Source organism: Amia ocellicauda, chromosome 11, assembly GCF_036373705.1.
Source record: "Amia ocellicauda isolate fAmiCal2 chromosome 11, fAmiCal2.hap1, whole genome shotgun sequence".
Classification (NCBI taxonomy): Eukaryota; Metazoa; Chordata; class Actinopteri; order Amiiformes; family Amiidae; genus Amia; species Amia ocellicauda.
The window spans coordinates 24,147,637-24,171,000 of record NC_089860.1 but is presented as its reverse complement, the minus strand read 5'-3'; the positions used below and the strand labels follow the sequence as shown (position 1 = coordinate 24,171,000).

At 43.7% G+C, this 23,364-nt stretch overlaps 1 protein-coding gene across 4 annotated transcripts in view; it reads left to right on the top strand.

The window, feature by feature from the left end:
- ebf1a (EBF transcription factor 1a) overlaps positions 1 to 23,364 on the top strand; it is a 177,546-nt gene that overhangs the window by 112,225 nt on the left and 41,957 nt on the right. For 2 of the 4 annotated variants that reach the window (XM_066717064.1, XM_066717062.1), the window contains exons 8-10: positions 3,647 to 3,764; positions 14,020 to 14,150; positions 16,524 to 16,650. In XM_066717064.1, coding sequence (XP_066573161.1) covers positions 3,647 to 3,764; positions 14,020 to 14,150; positions 16,524 to 16,650 — 376 coding nt within the window. Of the gene's footprint in view, positions 1 to 3,646; positions 3,789 to 14,019; positions 14,151 to 16,523; positions 16,651 to 23,364 lie in introns of all 4 variants that reach the window. The other 2 variants (XM_066717063.1, XM_066717061.1) reach the window with 1 other exon arrangement.

Genomic DNA, 23,364 nt, shown 5'->3' with positions numbered 1-23,364 from the left:
TCAAAACAAGAAGCAAACAAGTTGTCAGTACCCAGCCCCAGGAATACGAGTAGCAATGCCAGCGCTAATATAAATAAACTGTTGCCTCCCTGACCTCGCAGCTGACGGCGAAGACAAGATCTTAAGCCCTCACCTTGCTGAAGGAAGAATGCACAAGTGTTTCACTAATAAGACGTGACTCGAAGACCTCTCCTTGTCTTTTTCTTTTTCTTTTTTCTTTCATTACAATCCCTTGACAACCTGTTTCGTTTTAAATTCGCATCTACTTCTACTTCTTCTTCGTCTCCGGTATTATCGATGTAGTTAATTCGAAGCACAGAGAATGCAGTACACAATACTATTCGCTCAGCAGCTCCAGTGCACACTTGTAAACGAACTGTTTAAAACCACAGCAAGAACATCAAAAACTTCATACTATACAACAGCTGAACAAGAAACAAGAGTGTGGTCCGCAGCGTAGGAGACAACAGAGAGCGTCTGCGTTGCAGGAACAGAACCAATCATTTTGTTATTTATTTGTTTGTTTGTTTGTTTGTTTCTGTATTTTAGAGCAGCAGGAGCTCCCTGGTGTTAATATGTGTGTGAGTGTGTGTGTGTGTGTGTGCGTGTGAGTGTGTGTGTGTGTGTGTGTGTGTGTGAGTGCTGCCATGCCCGCAGTTCTCCAGCGAGCCTGCTGGTTAGATGTACGAAGGCGGTGCCATCTCCACTCGCCTTCCTCCTCACACCGGTTTATCTTAATTGGCCCGTCCTGTCTGCACATCGCAGATCCAGTTTAAATAATGTTTTCCTTCCCCTCTGCCCAGATGAGGCACCTCACTGAGCTCAGTGGCCCCGGGGCCTGAGGGGCTGCCGTGGATTGTTTGTACTCCGGATCCTGCAATGGAATCCAGTGGCATTATTTTATAATTGTTATTAAATAAATTAAATAAAGCATGACCGTTAAATAAAGGAAAACTACAATATTCTTTAGGGAAATCAAAATAATTTTTGAACGAGTGAGACGGTGACCAGAAACAAGCAGGAAACGATCACATATGTAGGAATTAGTCAGCACACAGATTTACAGAGTGCTTTTTTTCCCCCTTTTTTTGGGGGGACAAGACCGCACCAAATCCAATAAACCACAAAGAAAGAGTTGTGTGTGTATTTACTGGTTTCCCTTTAAAAGCCACTCAAGCTTAATAACTCCTTTGATTTCGTGCCATTCCATATTCTTTGGCTATTGTACAACAGCTATTCAACTTCACACAATCGTGTCCCACACTCGGATGTGGAGAGCTGTCGTTTTTATTCTTTTTTGAAGTTGTTTTTATCATTTTAATTATGGTAGCATTTTCACAATACGCGAGTAAGGATTGTGTGTTGTGTTTGAAAAGGTACTTACGTCTGGTGAGTACACTGCGTGTCACAGAGAGGATGACCTCTGTGTGACTCTGGTGGTTCATTTTAATTGTGGGGTTAAAACGTTTAAACAGGCACATGCTTATCGGGCTAGTTAAAAGTAAAATTAATTGATGGCTTAAATTGGCAGGACTCACTTTGGTAATAGCGCGTATGAAAATTAATTACAGATAATTTCATATGTACTGTAAATCATGGGATTATAACAGTCAATGTGCAAACACGGTAGTGTACTATTATTCACACAACACTCATAGCACAACCAGATGTACATTTTAAAATGCACCAGAAGGAATGGTTAAAAGAAATGTACAGTTTTGTTTTATTTTGTTTTGAAAATACTGAAAATATTAATTTCACCATTTTAAAAGAAAACACAAACAAAACTTTCACACGATAATTCAAACAGGATTGAAAACTTAAGTGTCCAATCCGACCTGCTCACTTATGCATTGAAATACTTATGCATTATATTAATATAATTATAGTCACGGGGCAATCCTCCTTCCACAACATGGTGCCAGATGTCATGCATTATGTGGAGGCTGGAATTTGTTAAGAATAGCAGGACTGCCAGCCAGTACACTATGCGTTGTCATATGCTGGTCTTCAGTGCACCGACAGCATGCATGGACTTACTGACCAGCCAGACCGGACCAACTGGGATGAACTGGATCGGTGGGTCAGTAGACAGCAGAGAAGCATCTTCCTGCACCAGTCTGCCAGCGGCACTGCGGGACGGACACCACAGGATGCCCCATTCAGAAGGACTTCAGCATTTGCCCTCTCTAATAGATGCCTTTCCCTTTTTTGTCTGTCGAACCAGTACTTTCTGTAGTGTATCTGAGTCCCACAGAAAGATCTCACAGGCAGGCGGTTCCCAAATGGGGACAGCCTGCAGACAGGCAAACAGGGTGCACAGCTCTGCAGAGCACGCAAAAGCCAGGCCGCCAGCCCGGTCCGACACCAGTACCCTCAGTGACATGACAAGTGCGGGAGAAATAAGGAGATTCACGAATGAGAAATTCCGAAAGCCTTAATACTGCCCTCATTCATGCGGCCTTCAAAATCAGAATGAAAAAAGAAAGGGAAAAAAAGATGCGTATATATATCCCTCAGAGAGCGGGACCAGTGTTTGCCAAGTCTTGTCAAGCACTTCCTCTCTTCAGAGGCAGAAAGCTCTCGAAGCTTTAGAGCAATTTAAATAAGAGCCTTTCCAATCGGCAGGGGAATTCAGCAAAATAAGTCCAAACCCTTCTGAAACAGGGCTCGGGGCTCGCGTTATTACAAGAGCAAATCTATTAGCTTCCCGCTATTGTCTTTCCCTGCTCAAGTGAGGCGATTTTTAATTAAATTAATCTGCATGTCAATCTATTGGCGATCAATCATGGGGGCCAGAAGCCCTCTGCGCAGCAGCACTAGTGGAGCTGACGAGGCCTGATAATGACACAGGGAATAGACGAACAGAGTTAATTAGTCGACATAATAGGTGGATTAAACTGGAGTTGGTGGATCGGCGCTCGGGCTGTCAGCGCGTGCACGAGCGAGCAGTTGGGAAAGCACAACGGCAATTAAGAAACGCCGGTGATATTTGTTTATCAGAGGTCGTGTGAAAGAACGTGACTTTGTGGATTAAAACGTTTCTATCCCCTCTGTGTCTCGGGCAGGCGTCGGGACCGGAGGTGAGAGTGTTTTGTAAAGGCCTCAGAACTCTCCCCCCCAACATCCTACTCCCTGGAGTGGCGAGATCCTATGGAGGTTGTTGCCGAAGTCATTACCCATAATGAACTTTTCTTTCAAAGGACACTGATGTTTATTAAGTCTATTCAAGGCCTCATAACATGAATGAATATACAAACCAGTGCAAAATGTATTTATTTGTGCTTTTATTTACCTGTTTTTTTCCCCTTGCCGTTTACAAAATGTTATTGCTGGCAGCTGCCCGTCACCTTGAAGGTCATGCTATTTCACTTGCTTTTACCTCTAAGGGCATGAACAGGGTCATCTGAAAATTGTGTGTGTTTAAGTTAAGTGTGTGCCATTAATGGTAAAACAAAGTTGTATATTGAAAAATATGCTATTCTGTGCATATTAACCATTTGCAGTAATTCTGATTTCATCTTTTTTAAATGTTGGTCAGGTTTGGATGTGGTCAGCTGATTTCATGTCTGATGCTTTCAAAAACAAAAAAAGAACCAGAAACACTCACGGGTGTCCGATGCCGCTGTCGTATCTGTGTCCGCAGGTTGTGGTCTCCACGACTGTCAATGTGGATGGGCATGTCCTCGCCGTATCCGACAACATGTTCGTGCACAACAACTCCAAGCATGGGCGGAGGGCTCGGAGGCTCGATCCCTCTGAAGGTACGCCCTCTTATCTGGAACATGGTAGGCAAACGATTTCCCTTGACTCTGGGGGGTTCCTGGGGGTCCTTGTGAAGCTGTGTGTGTCCCGGGGAGGGGGAGGGGTGTGAGAGAGCACGAGAGTGAGCGAGTGATGTCTCTAAAGACGTTCGTCCTCCCCTGCTTTTTTAATTTTTCCTTTCACTCCTTTAATCTTATATAGTTTTTATTTGTTTTACTCTGTATTAGTAGGAGATTTACTTGAACACCCCTTAGCACCAGCAGTAGCAATCACTTCCTGAAAAGACACGTGGAGTTGGGCTGTTGTGTTGGCATCACATAGGGCAGTGGTACAGACCAGTCGCAGCACTTCACTGCAGTGAAACACATTTAGTTTAGGTATCACACACAAAAAGGCACCGTACAATGAAATGTGTACATTCTCCACAGCATAACGCTCTGCTGCCAGTATAGTCTGGGTGTTTGTAAAAGCAACTTCTTCACAGACATCTATCTTCTGGCCTCTGTGCGTTCCCCTCCAGTGCCAGCCACAGTACACTGCCAGCGTGCCAGTTTGTTCAGAGAGCAGGTGGGCTGTTGTTGTTTGTTTATTTGTTACGGGTTTCAATGATGCTATTAGTCTCGCGAACAGGATCTTTCCGAAAGGTGAATCTTACTTTCACAGATGAAGAAGAAAAACAATAAAAAAACATAATAATAATAATGATAGAATCGGACCTCATTTCTTCCTTCGTTGTTTTTGTATCTCGTCTAATCCCTACAGATCTGTCGAGTCGCTGATTCACTGAAAGTTTCCAGAAAAAAAAGCTATTCTAATAATACCAAAAAACAATGTCAAGGTCTCAAGCACATTTAGCTCAGTACCACAGAACTAGGACACGTTCTTCTGTAACAATTTGTCACTGAAAGCGTTCACACGTCTCAGTTGATCCAGTTGGCTTTAGAGCACAGAGACAGGATGTATTGCATTCTCCTCGGCCTATGGGTTACAGCGCACTGACAAACAGCATCGTCTTTTGGAAGCTTCGCAGAGCCGTGTTTGTGATGCAAAAAAATAAAAAAATAAATAATGCAAAAGCAAAGCAACATGGCCCGGTCACCTCCTGAAGATAATACCTTTTTAACTGGCTGGATGGCTTTTTCGCAAAGCATTAACGCGAGTCAAACTTCATTTCAATTTGTCTGCTGCTTCCCTGTGGCAAAACGCAGAGTCTCAGGAAAACGATAGTGCAAAGACCCTGTCAGTTTGCATGCTCTAACACTTTATTACCTAATGATTTAATATGCAACCAGGCGAAGCAAGGCACATCGTGCTGACAGACTGCTGGGGAGAAGTGACTAAATCACTTTGCGATGCGCTACGGCCAGCTTACAGAGCCGCCGCTCCACCGGCTTCCAGGCCATCCTGCCATCTAACATGCCAGGGAGGGAGGGAGCTTGTCAACCAGGTGGCACGTGGTGGTGGGGGGGGGGGGGCTCGGTGGCAGGTCAGTGTTTCTTGGGGAAGGGAAAGGAAAGGAAAGGGCAGAGCCTAGAAGTGGGGGTGGTGAGTTGAGGGCTGGGGGATTTTCTTCAGTCTCAGCCCACACTCGGAAACCCATCTGCTCAGCGGTGCGTGTGACAACAGCTACTCAGAAGATACCCCGTCTAATTAATGTTATAACCCCACCCCCCACTCCCACTCCCACTCCACCCCCCTCTCCACCTCTCCAAAACAGGGGAGAAAAAAAAGTGACGGTTTTTCTTTTCCTTCCACGCGGTGTTATTGAGTGTGTTTTGTTTCTTACTACTTCGTGGGGGAAACGCTCCTTCCATCCTCATTAGGAGGCCCCGTGCTGGATGTCCACCCCAGCCCCTTCTCGCATGCCTCTCTGGAAAGGGATGGTGACAAATGTGATCATTAGAAAGCTTCAAGTCAGCACTTTAACACTCAGAGGAGGACGTTTGACATTGTGAGGTACTGACCCATAATGACCATGCGATTGCAGCTTCTGACAGTGAGGGACGTCAGGTCATCCGCTCATAAGTGTGTCTAAAGCCCAGCACTTTGCGGTGGTTTATTGCCGCTGTTCTTTGTTAACCTCCCCCAGGCTGCCCCAGGCGCCCGCTGCCTTTACTGCCAGGCAAGGAGCAAAGCTGCCTCTGAAACCCCACAAAACAGAGCGAATTTCACACACCCCTTGCGATGCATTTACTCACAGTCCGGGAAAGACAGAAAGCTGTATCACGGTGTCCCATCTTTGTAATTCTGCAGTGTGAGGGGTTCATCTCTGACTACGTTTACAGCGATGCACTGGTTGAGTTACTGTTCATACCTCTGGTTTAACCTGCAATAATCAAAGTGTTTTCAGCACTGGGGAGAGGGGAGGTGTGCTTCTTATTTATTAAAAAACAAACAAAATGTATTTGTATGGTTTAGCTTTTCTTGTTGTTTTTTTTTCTATTGATTGGCCTATTAAAAGAGTTGAGGGCGTACAGTGATGTTTGCATTTGTGCATCATTAAGGCAGTCAAATTGAGATTCAGAGATTATCAGCTCTGTGGTAACTCTCATGATGGGTGGCTACCGACAGATTTATTATTTTTTTAAATTACAAATGGAATATTTCTCTGGAAAAAATCTTTCCTCCTCCTTATTTCTCACGAAATAAATGAAAGCTTTTCAGACTGTTAAAGGATAAAAAAGGAACAGCAAATAAGACACGTCCCCTGTGGCTCGTTGTCTTTATAAGTGCGTATGCTTCATGGGGATAGACCGTCCTTGAATAGCACAAATATTTCCTCAGAGAAAACGCCTTATCAACTCGCCACCATCTCGCGATTGACCAAATCTGTTCCCAGGTTAGTGCATTACCGCGACCGCAAATACCAGCCCTCGCCATGTGCCGAGGAATCATAAACTGATATGCGGAGTTAAAACCGAGCTAAATCCAAATCCAATAATTTTCTCATTTAATATTCTGCAGATTGAGGAAGAAAAAAAAAAAAACATATTTCATCGGTAATTTAACCTTAATGAAAAAAAGGATTTAAGTGATATTAAAGTTTTGCCTCTTTTTTTTTTGTGGTAAGAATTTTAATAAGTCATTCTCACTCTCTAGGGGTGGCGTGAGGCTCTTGCGTCTGCCCTGTGCTTCAAGAGATTATCCTTCCTGTGTTTGGATCGAAGGAGGAGACTGAGATGGGCGCAGAGGCTTCCAGTCCTGCTGGGCCTGGTCCCGCTGTCAGGACCCCGGCTCTGTATGCCGGGAGCTCCTACCTGCAGTGCTGTTAACCTTCTCCACATACGGCACGACTCTGCGCTCGATTTCAGAGCCCTGAGTGTGCAATCTGCAGGGAGCTAAGAGACCTCAAGTGGTCTGTTGACCGTTCTACATTTCCAGCCGTTTTTCTGTTTCACTGGGAGGAATCTGCTGATAGACAAGCAGACAAACAAACAAACACAAATAAATACAATTGACTGCCAGTCTTTTTCGTCTTCTTCTTTCTCTTCTGTCTCTTCAGATTTTTACGTCTTCACATCGAGCAACTGGTGCACTTGACCGCACTTGCTAATTGGCTTAAGACTTTAAGAACTACTTTTATGTCGTTGCTTAAAAAAATATTTGGTTATTTAGGAATCAATCACATGCCGGTTGATGCCACAATCTTGCAGAGGAATGGATTGAGGTGTGGCCTGTGAATATGCTCACTTTCAGGACATCAGTGGTTTCAGGAACCTGAGGTTTGAGCGTGGGGTCGGATGGACTCCTAACTTCTAACCACCTGTAACGCTGGACTCTTGAATCACAAATCTGGTGGAGAAGTTGATAGAATTCCATAGCTATTTTCTCTCTCTTTCTCTCTCCTTATCTTTCTCTTTCCCTGTCTCTCTAGTGGTTTGATAGTGGGCTTCAGTAGGACGGATTTGGCAAACAGAAATGCAAAAGTATCAGTTCAGCAGCCTGAAGAGTTAAACGTCGGGGTGGGTTGGGGGGGGAGACGATTCCTGAGGCTATCGGGACTCTCTCTCGCCCCGAGGAAGAGAGGAAAAGGCTCCATTTGGTCGTCCTGTTGTTTGCCTACACCGTCTGTGGGGAGGCTGCGTGTTGCTGTGTGTTCGAGCAATGTGGGTAACAGATGGTACGGAGGGAGGCACCAAAGTTTAATCCTATCAGATGGATTCTCGTTCCACCATCTGGTTAATCCGCGCACAATTTCAGAGCCTGCAAAAAATTCGACTTAGGCCAAGATTATCGCCACAGATTGTTCCACTGCACTTGTTCATCCTTTTTTTTTCTCTTTTTCTGCGAGTTTATGAAATCACAAAGCCAATCCAAATTGCATTACAAGCTTGTCCCCAGAATTGGAAAGAAAGAATGAAAAAATAAAACGGCTAAAAAAATAAAACAGCATCTTAATTTATCTCTTAGAAAACCGGATTGCTTTCCGTGAGCAAATTGATGCGTGTCGGACATGATGCATATATGTAAAGCTAAGTAGATTTAGCACATATTTGCTTGTGTGTTGGTGGTTGGTCTTTTTTCATCTTGTCTAGTAAGCCTATAATGCTACAATTAAGGAGAAACCTTCAACAGCGAGACACAACTGCAGCTCCATCAATGGTTGATTTCAAAAACAAAACAAGAAACAAACAGGTTTAGCTCTCGAAGCGTCTGAAACAGTTGGAACAAGTTTGAAACTATTTTTATGGTAGCTTTTACACGTTCACACATGCATACACACGCACACACTCAGTGCGATACAGTGTGTGGTCCCACTCTTGCCCTCCTCTTCCCCCGATCGGGGCTGCCTGCAGGTTTGTTTGCACCAGCTTCAGACTGTAATTACACGTCAAGCTTTCTGTGGTTTGACACCTTCAGTCGCATCCAGAGACGCAGACCTCGCCTCTCCCGCACTGACAGACAAGCACGCCGCTGGAATGACTGAGATGTGCGACTCTCCGCAGCGCCGCCTGTACTTGGCTTCTGTCACTGAGCTGAGGGCTCTGTGTCCCGGCTCTAGTTCAGCTTGTCACTCCCTCGGCTCCAATCTCGGCAGTTTTAGGGACTGGAGTCTCTTTGCTGCCTGTAGCACCATAACTAGCACAATCAAATGTGCAACTATTATTATTATTATTATTATTATTATTATTATTATTATTGTACAATAAAATACAGTATGGGTTCCTCAGGCCCGGCACAGAGACACCACTGTCCAGACACAACTCTCATTATAACTCTCACAATATATCTGCTTATTTAAGCTTGTAGGAAACATGTTTTATTTAATGATCACGAATACTGTCACAACAAAGCACAGATTAATTTATTTGAACATTTATTTGTATTCTCAATGTTTTTTTTTAATTTATAACAAAACAAACAATGAAGGTGCTGTAACTCTTAAATTAATTACACATTTTGATAGCTCCTTGTACGTAGTTTTTTTCCCGTACAGATAAAAAAAATGTTTTGGATGGCCCTACTCTGCAGCAACATATTTTACAATTTTCACATAATTAACACATCAGAATTTAATTCTGCACGTGAACACAGAACTTGAAAATATTCAAAATATCAATATTCCATTGCTTTGAATTTGCCGAAATTCACAAGGCTCAAGCGGATGAATAGCTTTCCCTATTCATAATCTTTCTGGTTCTGTGATCAACGTTTTCTTCTGTGGAACAAGACAACCCTTAACTAGCCGAATGACTTTAGAATGAATTAATCTTTTTTTGTTAACGTTCTTTAAGAACTGTACTGATGGAGTACAATAGGAGGACACTATTATCCCCTCACAGAAAGGTTGTTCGTGAGTTAGTAATGCACTCCTTTTACAATGTGAGAGTAATTGGGTCATTATGCGACACCTTACAACTGTTACAGCACACAGCAGAAATACGTTCTCGTCTTTCATTTTTCTTTCAATTTTTTTTTCACTTCAGTTAACGTTTAACAGTCAGATAACTGGCCTATCTTGGGAAAATATTACCTAAAACAAACCGATTTCAATTCCAATTGTAATGTGTGTGTGTATATGTATAGTATGTGTGTATATATATATATAATGTTTAAAAAAAGAAGAAGAGCAACCAAAAAAAAGGAAAGCATATCTCATTTTAGTCTGGGAGCTGCCGGATTTTAAAAGCTGTTAGAAACCGCTGACAATTTTTGTTTGAGGGGCACGATATTTTCAGTTGAATCCAGCTGCGCGGTTTGAGAAAGTAATAATTCGGCTTTCCTTTCCTGTCCCCTTAATCTGTTACTGAAATATGCAGAGTCACTGGGGCTCGGCAGGAACACCTGAAAGAGGCTGCTTCCTCACCCAACATCCTTCAGCCTGCGTGACCCCGGGGGAGGCTGCAGCTCTCGCCTTGTCTGGGTCCTGACTAAAAATACTAACAAGTTTGCAAGGAAGCTGCCCTGCTTTTTTCTTCCTCGTGTTTGCATTGTTGTGTTTTTGCGCCCGTCGGTCACTGTACCTGTTGTCTGCAGACTTTCAGAGCCCTATTCGTGATGGGCAAGACAGATTGACTTCAGTGTGCCAGGAGGTCTTAATTAAATAGTGTATCCCCGTTACAGTGCCTAGAAGCTGCACATCAGACCGCTGTGGAGTGAAGAGAGGCCAAATGGAGATGTATTTTCAGTGAAAAGTTGTGATTCCTGATTTCCTCCAGGGCACAGATTTGTGAATGGAGATCAGAGGCCGATATACTATATACAGCAAACTGAGATGAACCAGCCCTTGTACATAAGCAGCTCAAGTTCATACGCTCACACTCTTCTATGGAGAAATCCAGACGTGAGTTGGATGGGGTCCCAGGCAGAGGTCAATCGGGGTTGGTTGAGGGTCAAAGGTTGTAAGCTCACCGCCTGGCATCTCTGTGCCCCAGGGATCACCAGCCTCAATCAGCCCATTTAATGGTGGCTGGTTCTCCTCAAAGTCTGCAGAAGCAATTATTCATTCTTCTAACTTTATCAAATTTGTACGAATATATATTTATATATAAATGTAAATAGCTTCATATAAATATATACATATATAACATAGAAATATATAAAATTGCAGGAATGTGGATGTAAACACAATTGTGTGGGAAGTTGTGAGAGAACCTTGTATCGTGTCATTTTCTTGGAACAGTAATTTGTCACCACAGTACCGTGTTTAAATACGGTGACATTGTACTGTGGTGTTCCCATCCTGTCGCCTGCACAAAAGAAACCATGCTACTTTAAGAGCTTTGGGTTCAAGTCCTCCCCTGACCCACCACTTCAACGGCAAGACACACAACCTCCTGCCCTGGCACCATCTGCTGTGGACATGCTTGTGGGTTGTTCTACATGTCTGTAGATCACAATTCATTCTGCTCTAATACGTGATGAGCTGTACCAGGTAGTGTACCGCACTGGCTCTCTCTAATCCCCCTGTGCAATGCTAAACTCATACATATGTAAATAGCAGTGAGAGCAAGAGCGGTAGCGGGATGGAGCAGTTAAATCCCATCTCTTGTGACATCCACTAAACAGACAACTTTACCCGTTTAATGTGTATTTAGGCTGAAAGCTTTGCCATATAATTCTCTTGTCTTTTTTTTTTAAACCAGAAGCAAATTGGAATTTCAGTAATTAGTCCACACACACTGGCTTTGGAAAGACGGCGGCACAATCTCGAGCCAAAGTTCAACATCCTGAAATGAAATTTAAACCAATTAATCTGTTAGATTTTTATCGCTTGTCCGTGTTTTCTCAGCAATTCCCCCGGCGCGTGGCCTTTGATCGACTCCTGTAAGGACTCAAAATTGTCTGCCTGCTGCGAGCGAGACGGGAGTGACATTTACACGGCTCTCGTAAAACAATCAGGTCCACGAGGCCCTCAAACAAGCAGGCCAGAGTAATATTTAATAAAGGTGTGCGTATAATCACTGGAATTAGCATTCCCTGCCTCGCGGAGCCCCAGGGACCGAGGGCTTTTATTGTGAAGTGATCATTGTTATAACACAAGAGAGCTCAGTGATCTTTTCGCAGTTTGACCCTCAGATTACTTAATTATCCCTGCACAAAACAAAAGCCACCGGTACTTCTGTCTTCAACAATCAAAGGTTCACTGGACCCCGATGCTAGAAGGCACCTCCCTCTCCCTCTCCCTGTCTCTCTTTTATCTTTCAAAAAATGTTTTTTTTATTAATAAGATTATTTTATTATTTATTTATTTATTTATTTCACTGCTTATTACTCCGAGCACACTTTCATGAATAAAGGGAACGAAGCTGCCCCAGACTGACACGGGGGTTGACTTCCTCTTACTCGTTTTTATTTCTTTGCTAACGCGACATAATTTTGAGTCTACGACATTTTCTTGCGTCTCTGCTCCCCTCCATCTGTGGACTAAGAAAAGGGAAAGAGGGGAGTCCCTATTAACTGCTGTCTTATACAGTACATTGTTACAGCCCTCGACTGCTGTAGGAAAACCGTGCAAAACGGGGGGTCAGCGTTGTACGTGGAAATCTGAGAGGGTGTCTGATACTTGTCACATGAAGACGGGATGGCAAAAGTTGCTTGGATCTTCCTTTAGTTTTTATTTGAGGCTCTGGAGGGGCAATGGAGTTCTAGAACCGGAACCGGGGATCTATTTGCTACCATTGTGTTTAGACGGGGGGGCACAGGATAATCATACAGCCACTAGACAGAAGGGAGCACTCTCTCCCCTCTGAGGTGTCTCCTTTAAAGTGCCAGCCAAGCGACGTAGGAGACGGTGCGGAGAGAGACCCGAGAAGATAGAACAACATGTAACAGTTTAATATAAGGATGTAGCTTCTGGAGTGTCTGCTTCAATTCAGATTAAAATCAATAATATGCAAATGCTCAATATTATTCAACCATGCGTTACAAAAGGCTTCTGCCATAGAACATATGTGGAGGATATTATAATATGGTTCCCTCTAATGATAAGTGAAGGCTTTATCAGTAATGCTTTAAGAGACATCTCCGTCGTTAAGCACAACATTTATTAATAGGATATTAATGACCGAAGTAGTTATTGAGCAAGAGTTAAGTAATTACAATATAATTACACTGTGGTTCATGTAATGTAAAGTGTGTGTTTATAATTACAATTTAATATCTTTTTAATGGTGTCATATTTCTTTAGTATTGCAATGTAAATAAGTTGCCATTTGCACAGCTCAATCAAGGCAATTCCCATTTTTGAATATTTTTTTTTTGTTGGGATCCTTTCCCCCCCCACCCCCCATTAAAAACACAGAGCACTGTGAAAGTGGAAAGCTGTGAGTGTTCTTGTCAGTGTCCGGGTGTCCCAGTCTGTTGCGTGGTTCAGGTGTGAATGTGATGTCATACTCTGTTCTGCTCACGCGTGGAGACACACCTCCACACCCTGGGTTTCCCTGTTCCCAGCCTTCTGCTCTGTTTTTCTGTCAGTGTCTCTGTGTGCATGTGTGAGTCATGGGGCACTTTGAATGTTACATGTGTTACATGGTAAAACGAATACACAAACAAATAAATAAATAAATAACTTTGGAAATCTAATGCTGCTTTAAACCTTTTTCATTGCCACTATATCCCCAGTAAATTGTGTGCTGTGAGTACTTAGTTGGATTATTTTTAGTTTTGTTTAGTTTTTGAGCACTTGGTTTTGTGGCTCAGTTACAAACCCCAGTGCTTCCAAGTGTAAGAACTGTGAGAAAAAGTTTGGAGCAAGCCAGAAGCCAGAAGCAGCCTGGCTTATCCGGGGTTTTCATCAAAGTAACTTCCGAGAACCTCAGGAAGAACACCGAGAGAGTGTTTTAATTAGAACGCATCTGACCCCGAGAGCTCACCGCTGCTATACTGCACACAATCAGGACACATTTGAAATGCTTTTTTCCTCCAGCTCTAAAGTTGCTCCAATTGTTCTTGTGCAAAAAACATCTCGTAGACCTATGAAATAAACAAACACGTGGATAAATAGGCAAATGTTTGCACCTTTAAACTTTTGTGCGGGCGAGGCATGCATATTTAAATTCATTTTAAATATCTATTTTTTTAAAAGCATCTTGTCATTATCTCTCAGCATGCAGGGATGGTGTTTCAATACAGATTGATTTGTTTGTAATTTCTGATTACAAACAAACAAACAAACAAACAAACAACCATTTATGCCCGCATCAGCAAACTGTGCAATTGTGCTGTTGTTCAGTGTCGGCTGTTGTGTGGGATGGAGTCAAACTAACAGACAGCCTTCTGTTTGTTTCCTTGCCGTGCTCCTCCCGGAAGCAGCCACCCCGTGCATCAAAGCCATCAGCCCCAGCGAGGGGTGGACCACAGGGGGCGCCACCGTCATCATCATTGGAGATAACTTCTTCGATGGACTGCAGGTCATCTTCGGCACTATGTTGGTCTGGAGCGAGGTGAGTGTATCTTCCAATCAGCTGCTCACGAACCTTCACATACAGTCCCGATCTAAAGGAACATGTGTCACATAACAGCAAGAAAGCTGTTGATGAAGTATGTGCATGTATGTGTATACAATGTGTGTCACTAACTATGTAACACCTTCCAGTTCGACACAACGTCCATCAAGCGGGGCTACACAGAGACGCACACATGGCACCAATTTTCAAGAGCCTTGAGCACCGTAGAGGTTCCTACAGGCAGCATGTCGGGGGGGTTATCACCTCTGAACCCCCCCCCACCTCCACACACACACACACACAATATGGGGGCCCACCCATCACCTAATTTCTCCCGTCTCCTCAGCCCTATAGCCATCAGCAAACAGATCTGATTTCAAGATAGGCATTCCTAATAACTGGAGAGAGAGAGAGAGAGAGAGAGAGAGAGAGAGAGACAGCCAGCATGGTTAACCCGGGCCTGGCAGAGTCTAAGGGGGATAGACAGTAATACAGCAAAAAAATCAGAAGGAAAGACAAGAAAAGGGAATGGGGGTCACTTTTTCCTCCCCCAGATGCCCTGGTAAAGGAGCAGGTTCCTCACATTGGGATTTTTGGGCTTGGTTTGTTTTAGATTAAATATTTAACATTTGTATTATTGCTATAATTTCTAGTGTTTGCTTTTGTTCAGGCAAATTACACCTATACCATATGCCATGTGTGTGCCATGTGTGTGCGGACCCTGAGTGTACAGTGCAGATTCTTTTCCTTCAGCTCATTTATACAAAACATTGCACTAATGTTTTTCTCCCTACTGTTTTCTTTTTCCTCCCCATAATCGCGGTTGTTCGACACAGGGAGGTAACATAAATGTATGTTAGGAATAATGGGCATAAAAATACACTAATTACCCCTCATGGGGCAATTTGTGTTAAGATAAACTAATATCCTTTCCCTTGCTGCCCTGCAGTCAGCGCACAGGGTTGTCTTTGAAGGCGTTTTGGAAGCTCTGCCACCCAGTTCCAGAATGGTGGGAAGGAATTCTGAGTGACATTCTAATGCAATAAGCAAAGAACAATTAGACATTTGACAGCATTACCATTCCCCCCCCCCACGTAAAAAAATGTCCCTGGAAGGAAACGATAGGGCTAAAAGCATGTTTCCAATTAGAGGGGCAGCAGCAGAGCGTTCTGCTGGCTGTGGAATGTTTATCTGGAGTCTCAGGATGCAGGGGCCTGATAGCGCGGAGTTTGGCCGCCTCAGATATTGATCAGCCAACGCTGCGAGATAGCGATCAGCCAGCCCTAATGAACAGATCCCGGCATGGCTCGACTGCTCCCCGGGTTCATTTTCCTTTCCGAGCCCCCCTCGCTAATGGTTTTAATTTGCTGCGCGGCTGCAGGTGTTCGGATCCTCGGGTCCTGTTCTCTGGCCGAAGATCGTCGGCCCCTCCGTATATTTTTTCATTGGAAACTCAATACCAACCACCTCCTCAACTCCCTTCCCCCCAAAAGAAGGATGTCAATAGTGAGGCAGTCTTCCTGTTACACAGATAATTTTTTTCTTTCATCGCTCATGAGGATCACCTTATGTATAGGCTAATGGTGCAAGACAAATGCACAAAAGAAAAAAAACACAAGCCATTAAAATGTACATTGAGAAATATGCATAATTCTAATGGCATTTGGAAATAGACAGTAATTATGTACACGCGTTTGCAAACACTACAACTGAAACATGAGGAATAAATATGAAATGCATAAACACGTGTTGTAATTGGTTAATAAGGGGGACAAACACCTCAGCGGTGCTCGTAATTGTCATCGAGTTGTCTGCGGCGGCTGGGAGGAAGGAGGAGTGTTTATTTTTTGCCATCTTGATGAGTTAATTACGGGATGTTATGTCTTTGCTGATATCAAGTGTTTGTTTACAGAGGTGAAGTGTGAGACGCTGACAAGTGACTCTCTTAGACACACTGTGAGCAGGAGAGGATAGGAGAGGAGAAAGGTGGAAATGCTAGTTATACTGCACACCTGGACCAGAGAAATGGAGTGTCAGTGGAGTTATAGGCCCTTGGAAGCAGCAGCTGAGCCCTGCTGTGCCAACTGAGTCATTAGGATCTCAGAAGAAGCTCTTTGATGATGCTCTGGGATCAGTACCCATCTAATTTATGGTGCTCATCTCTGGGGCCTCCTCCCATACTTACACATTGAGGCACATTGGAAACCAGCAGGGTGACATGCTCCTGACACCACACCACCAAGCACAAAAAGGGAGCAGACCCTAACACAGCCATAGCCGGTTCAGCAGGGCCTGATGCTGAGGGTCCTGCTCTCATTTGCTGTCTTTCTTGCTTCCCCATGTTCTTACGTTCTTGCGTCTCTATTCCAGCTCATCACCCCCCATGCCATCAGAGTGCAGACCCCCCCCAGACACATCCCAGGAGTGGTGGAGGTTACCCTATCCTACAAGTCCAAGCAGTTCTGCAAGGGGACCCCAGGGAGGTTCATATACACAGGTATGTCAGCTCCCGCCGGGGGGCACCGAGGGGATTTTCAGTCATTGCTTTCCTGTCTTTGGTTTGGATTTGTTCAGTGTTGCTTTCAGTCCTTTCCTTTGAAGCTGTTTTAATCCATTATCGTGGCTTTTTTAGATGATAGATTCTGTGTCATCCCTCTTTGTGTATTTAGACGAATGAACTGGCGTGTCTGATAGCATCTGTGCAGGTTTAGAAATATAACATTCTCGATTAAGTGACACATGTGCGACATGCAAAATGTGAGCCCATCAGCGCTCAGTGCAGTGCGCTCTGGGTAATAGGTGTCTTGGAAAGCACACAGTTTGAATTATGTGTGTTTTCATACACCCTAGCTCTGTTTTATAACCACTTGCTCTTCCTTTCTTGTGAAGAAAAATGGGATTTTTAATGTAAAGTAAAAAAAAAAAAAAAGAAAGTACCCGAAACAACAAAGAAAAAAATGTAGTCTTGTTGACTAAAATCACTAATTTATAATGTGTTGTTCACACTGCTCGTGGCTCATAAAGCGGAGATACATTGCCTTGGTGGAATGCTTCCCTTTTGCCAGAGGTTAATATGAATCTCTGGACTCTCACAAGCACTAACAGCCTGTATAATACAAAGATAAGGGTAATGCAGAATTTATCTTTTTTACAGAGGTGCAGATTCATGAGCCTTTAGGCCTGAAGCTGTGGGTTGCGTGTTGAGGCCTAAAAAAGATCCCATATTTTTGGAGAAGATGCCACAGATGTCTCAAACTAACGATTGTGTTGTGAAAGTTATTGAGAGTATTGTGTGACCTCTTTTGAATGTGAGTGAATGGGGAGACGCTTGGACAGATGGCTCTGTTGACGTTCTAGTTACCACTGCCATTTCACTGGAGCACACCTTCTGTTTACTCTTCTACTTCTTTTGCTTCATGTTAGTCAGTGCAGTGGGGATTTTGCTGTTGTTTGTGCCATTGTGTTGTGCAGTCTAGTGCAATGTTGTTGAAATCATATTAAGTTGTGGGATTTCAAATTAACAGGGCTATGCCAGTTGCACATTTTGTAAATTTAAAATAGAAGTCAGCATTGTGAAGACATGGACAGTTAATGGCTATAAAACATGGCTTTTGTCGTCTTTTCTGGAAGCTACATTGATATTCATATTTATCTATATACATACACAAATATTCACAATGCACAGCTTATACTGAGAGTAGTAATTGCACAATCCAGAGGAAGAACTGACTGGAGGAACAAGCCAAGCCTAATAAGCATAACATTAAAATTACACATTATTACGCATACTTTAAGTGTCTTAACAGGCTGTATTGGGAGCAAAAGGACAGAAAGAAAATAAATGGAGGTAAATATTGGTTCAGGATTAGTGCAGAACTGACTTCATTAGATTGTGGAGTGTAACAAGTAATACTTGTCAAAGGCTTACAATTACAGCAGGAAAGCACCCCCGCCGGCTCGGAGACCTTGATCTTGGAAGCTGTATGAGAAAAAAAGGGAGGAATTAAATCTGCATCCATGAGTATAACATATGCACATATATGCAAACGCACACGCACGTACGACACCGCAATGCACACACAGCAAGCACGTGCCACTGCGCGGCACAGACACGTTCCTACAGACTGCATTCCAGTCGTATAACAGCTCCTTCTTGGGTTTTCAACCTTGTTTCACCTAATTGAAAATTATAAGAACAGCCCTGAAGGGAAAGATTTGTTTGTAATAAGTTGAATTCTACATAATGGAGGAAAGTGGCTGCAAACCATTTCGCTAAGGTCTCATACTGAGATGCAGAAATCCCAGACCAATTTAAGAAGCTCTGTAATGAGCCTGAGTTTTTTTTTTTTTTTTTTTACTTTCTCCAAGACAGTGACAAAATAGAGAATTTAAGCAGCACAGCCAAGAACATAAAGCGAAATGAAAGCCATTTTCTTAGCAATTCCCACATCTTTCCTGGCAGTCAGGGCCTTTCAGGAAACAGCGCTGTTTAATAATAGCTGATATTATTTCCCGTTTCATCTGTGGAGACGGTTTGCTCTTCAAGACTAAACGTGGATAAACAAATCACATTTGGTGGATGGGGGGTTTGGTGGGCGAGAGAAGCATCCTCTAGCCTGTCAGAAACACATTAAACACCTCCTCTGGAGTGGGAGCTGCCTAACAGCCCTGATATCGACCCCCTTCTCAAATCCTTACCAGCATCCAATTTGTCCTATTTGCCATTCAGAGCTTCACAGTCTTTTCCCTGTATCCCCGCAGCCCCAGGTTTCTCGGCACGGAGGGGAAGTCAGAGCCAGCGATAAGCCTTCCTGTAAAGGGATTATAGACGGCAAGTCCCTCTCTGTGCTTGAGCCCGTGGTGCTCCATAACGCATTCAACTCCATCACTCCTGTAACTGACACTAAGGGGGTCTGCGGGGATGCCCAGACAGACTGGGTGACTGACTGGATGGGTGACTGTCCGGCTCACTGAGTGATGGTTCAGAAGGTGCTGTGTGCTGCTCCTGTAGTCTGCCAGGCTGGCTCTGCTCAGCCCAACCTCTGTGAGACGCAGGCTGAGATACACACAAAGGGTACAAAAGCAAGCAGACAACACAGAAAGTGTAGTGTTGAACTCGTTACATTAATAAAGCAGGATTACTTTAACTGGATCTCCTCTCCAAAGCTGCCTTGCTCAACAGAAACGCTGTCCCGCATGCCTCACTGAATACACACAGCCATCCGGCGCGTTGCACAAGACCTGGAATGTGGTCTTTGCCTAAATCAGAACCGAAAAAGCAAAGTTCATGCAAATTCCTGCAGGACAGTTGGGCTGCTTTAGCAACTTTCAAGCTTTTGTCTTTTTTGGGGATTTTCCCCTCTTCTCTCTCTCTAATTTATGTTACCGTTGCAAAAGTTTCTGGGAGGTAATTTGTTTCCATTTACAATCAAAAATCTAACTACCCCTACTCCGAACCCCCCGCCCCCCCTCGCTAGCATTCTTAATTGGCAAGCATTTTGGTGGTCAGGTCTCATTACGAAGAAATTATTTTTAATCATCATTCTGCAAAACCTCCCTCCAGGCTACCTGGCTGTAAATGGCCCTGTCTGGCTGCTAAGTGCTTTCTGAAGCAAGGGGAGATGACCTTTGACACACTCATTTGGCAATTTCTTCAACATGTGAATTACGAAACTTAATCCAGGCAGTAGTTACCTCACCCAAGTCAAGGTCATGTTCTCTCTCTAGGTCAAAGCTCTGCTCACGGCGTATGCTTTCTTTTCGTCTTGAAAACAAAACAATTAACCGCGCACACATACACACACTCACATATAGCACACAAAAGAGAGAAATGCGGACAGATGATTAAAATCCAACTTTATGTTTTCTCTGCTGGTTAACTCTGTAGCTGAGAACAGATAAGCTAGGGCCTGAGTTTTAAAGGCTGTAAAAGGAGCCTCTTAAACACTGACAGCGCAAGCCCTTTACAGGCTGCTTCTAGGATAGCAGGAGAACATGAGTGACTTTGCTCGCTTGCTTGATTATGTTTGTATGTATTTATTTATATAATGTATGTATTTATGTATTTATTTGTGCATGTTTTTGTTTGTCTTGTATCAGGACTAGGTTCAGTGTACGCCTGAAACTATAATTCATTAAGACGAAAAGCTTGTTCTCTGGGCTCGCCGGGCTGGTCTTTGCTCTTTGTCTGCCAGGCGTGACACAGTCATTTGGTTTATTGTGCAGAGATTCTGGCTGCCTTTATCGGCTGCTCAAGGCCCACATGGCCGAACCAGTAGGGACTGACAGAGTGCGCAACGGAGAGCTCGCTGGATCTGCGGGCAGATGGTGGCCTTTTTTTGTAAATTAGCTCGATGCCATCCCCTGCGTTAAGACGGAGTGTAGTTCACTGACACAGACAGAGTCAGACTTTCTCCTCTTTGACTCCTGACTTTCTGCTGCTGCCTCTTCTTTTCGCCGTGGCCTGTTCTTGCAGCCTTTCACGTGCACACGAGTGTGTCAGGATTGATGGGGGGGTGTTTCAAGCCCATGCCCCCGTGTTGCAAACCACACTTCAGTCTTGCCCCTCGTGCAACTGCCCTGGTAGTGGTTTTGCTCTGCTGTGATTTGAACGAGGGGGATTTTATTTTCCTTCATCACTGCCGCCTCCAGTTGGCAGGTTCCTGGGTCCAGTTGCCAGTGGGTACTAATCATAGACAATTGGCATTAGTCAATGGCAGCTGGCAATGGAATTAGACAAGGGCAGCTGGCGCAACTAATCAACTGCTGTTAGAAAATACAATAGCTATGAAACCTAATTAAATCAATACAGCATCAATATGAGAGCCTTTGATCAAAGCACAGCCGCGCAGAAATCAATAGGAAAAAAGAGGGGGGGGGGGTGCTTTGAGCAGCACAACTGTGGAGAGAAGGGTCGGGGGGGTGCATGGTCATTTCAGCACATGTGATCAATCAGTCTGCTGGACAGTACAATGGGTGGAATATATATGTATATATTTTTTGTCAGAGCTGACTGTTTGGCTAGACGTGTGGTTTCTATTGCACGTTAAAATTTCTCAATACTTTGTTCAGTTTTTTCTTTGTTTTCTTTCTTTCTTCTTTTTGAGCTGCTCCGAGCCCTTGCGTCCCTGTGTCCTGCTCATTCCCTGACAGTCGTGCATATCCACAGCAAGAACGTTAATAAGAGGGAGAGAAAGAAAGAAAAAAAAACAGAAGGAAAAAGCAACATCCTTTCAGATAGGCCTCCTCACACGAACATGCTTGTACTTTGGGTTTTCTGTCCCATGCAGTGCGTCAGGAGGAGTGTGGGTGAGAATTAATGCACACACTGATCTGCTCGAAGTAGCTTACTGCCTGCTGCGTTTTGTTTATAGTGCTAAGCAGCATTCCTGCTTTGCCTTGCTCTATTGAGTTCCTTATAAATAAAATATATAAATATGTTATTGATATTGATATGGGGACGCCATCCTTGGTCTACTGTTCGGCTTCACAACTGAAAAGACTGCCGGAGTTTAAGACTAGGGAAGCAGAGGAGCCACACTAGTCTCCCGACTCACAAAGCCGAACTTTCATTAAGATTCCTCTTTGGAAACTGAAAGCAAAGCCCGCAGACATTGTTTTATTTATTATTATTATTTTATTATACACATAGTAAATGTGTTTTTGCAGACAATTCTTGGCATTATACTAGAGAAGCAAATGTGTGTTTAAGTCAACAGTGTGGATTTTATTTTATTGTTTTGGTGGTGGTTGTTTGTTGTCATGAATACGTGGCCAGAGCAGCCGCATTGCAATCGTAAATACCCCTCGCACCTATTTATGCAAAAAAAGCAAAAGAGAGTTAAGGTTTAAGCTCTGTGTCTCACCTTGTGTCTCACTCTGTGCAGCTCAGGCACCCAAAGGGCTGCACAATTAGATAATTATCTTCAAAGAAAATGAGCAGCTTTGGGGATACCGTATAACCCACATGCCAGAGTGCTGATATTGAGTCGTTTGAGTGTGAATAGATGGCGGGTGGGGCAGGGGGGTGTCCTTTGTGAGCTGGAGTTGTCCTTTATGGCGTTTGTGCACTCGGCAATGGCATTTCCCCGTTTGGTTCTGCATTACCGTCACAGGATTGCCGCTTGCATCATTTGTTAGACCCTCTGTCCTGACATATTTTACATGAAGCAGAGTTATAATGCAATCTGCCAATGAGAGCCTTAAAGACCTCTGTGCTTGCCATAGATTGGAGGCTGTGATGAATGAGCTTCCATGTTCACTAGTCAATTTGTTCCTGTTCTGAATTCAACCTTCTCGTCTTAGCGATACAGGCGGCAGCCAATATTAAAAGACTCTGTTGGATCAAATTATAGGTATTTTTTTCCCGTGTCCGTGCTGTGATTAAGTATTTATGAAATATTATTCACTGTTGAAGAGTATCTGTGCTGCTGAGATTGGAAAAGCCAAAGGTCTGCGACAGAAATGCAACTATCTCAAGAGTCCTTTATCCCCTTTCTTCTCCTTTTACTTCTTTATATTAATGGAAGTGCAGTAGAAACAAACACTGCTGGAGAATTTAAAAGGAGTTGCATCCTAGATTCATTTTATGTTTATATATATATATAACACACGTTACACACATGCTATTAACACCACATTACCAAAAGTACTGGGACAACAGCTACCAGCAACACCTGTTCACACCTAATCTCAACCCCTGACCTGCACCCCCCCCCACCCCCACAGCTCAGACTTTAGAGCAGTGAGAGAAGCCAGTCTGTGGGGGTGCTGTGCCTCAGCTGTACTCCTGGCAGGGCTGTGAGTTGCTATTGGATCTATTCCCTTACAATCACTGTATATATATATATATATATGTGTGTGTGTGTGTGTGTGTGCGTGTGTATATGAGAGAGAGAGAGAGGGAGAGAGAGAGACATATATGTAATTAAAAGTCTGGCTATAAGTATCTGAGAAGCCCAGGGAGTCTTGATTTCATCTAGAGCCGCTTGACAGAGAGAAGTGTGGGATTTGCCACCCTCTCCAGCCGGGGAGAGAAACAGCGGCAGCTCCTCTGGATTCTGTCACCTCCTAATTAATTGATAAGTTAGACATGTGTCTGTCACAGGGCCGTCACTGCTGCACACAAGGTGCAGACTGTGAAATGAAAGTGTGCACAGAGACTCACAGGGATATAGAGTGATAGAGAGATAGAGAGATAGATAGATTATCC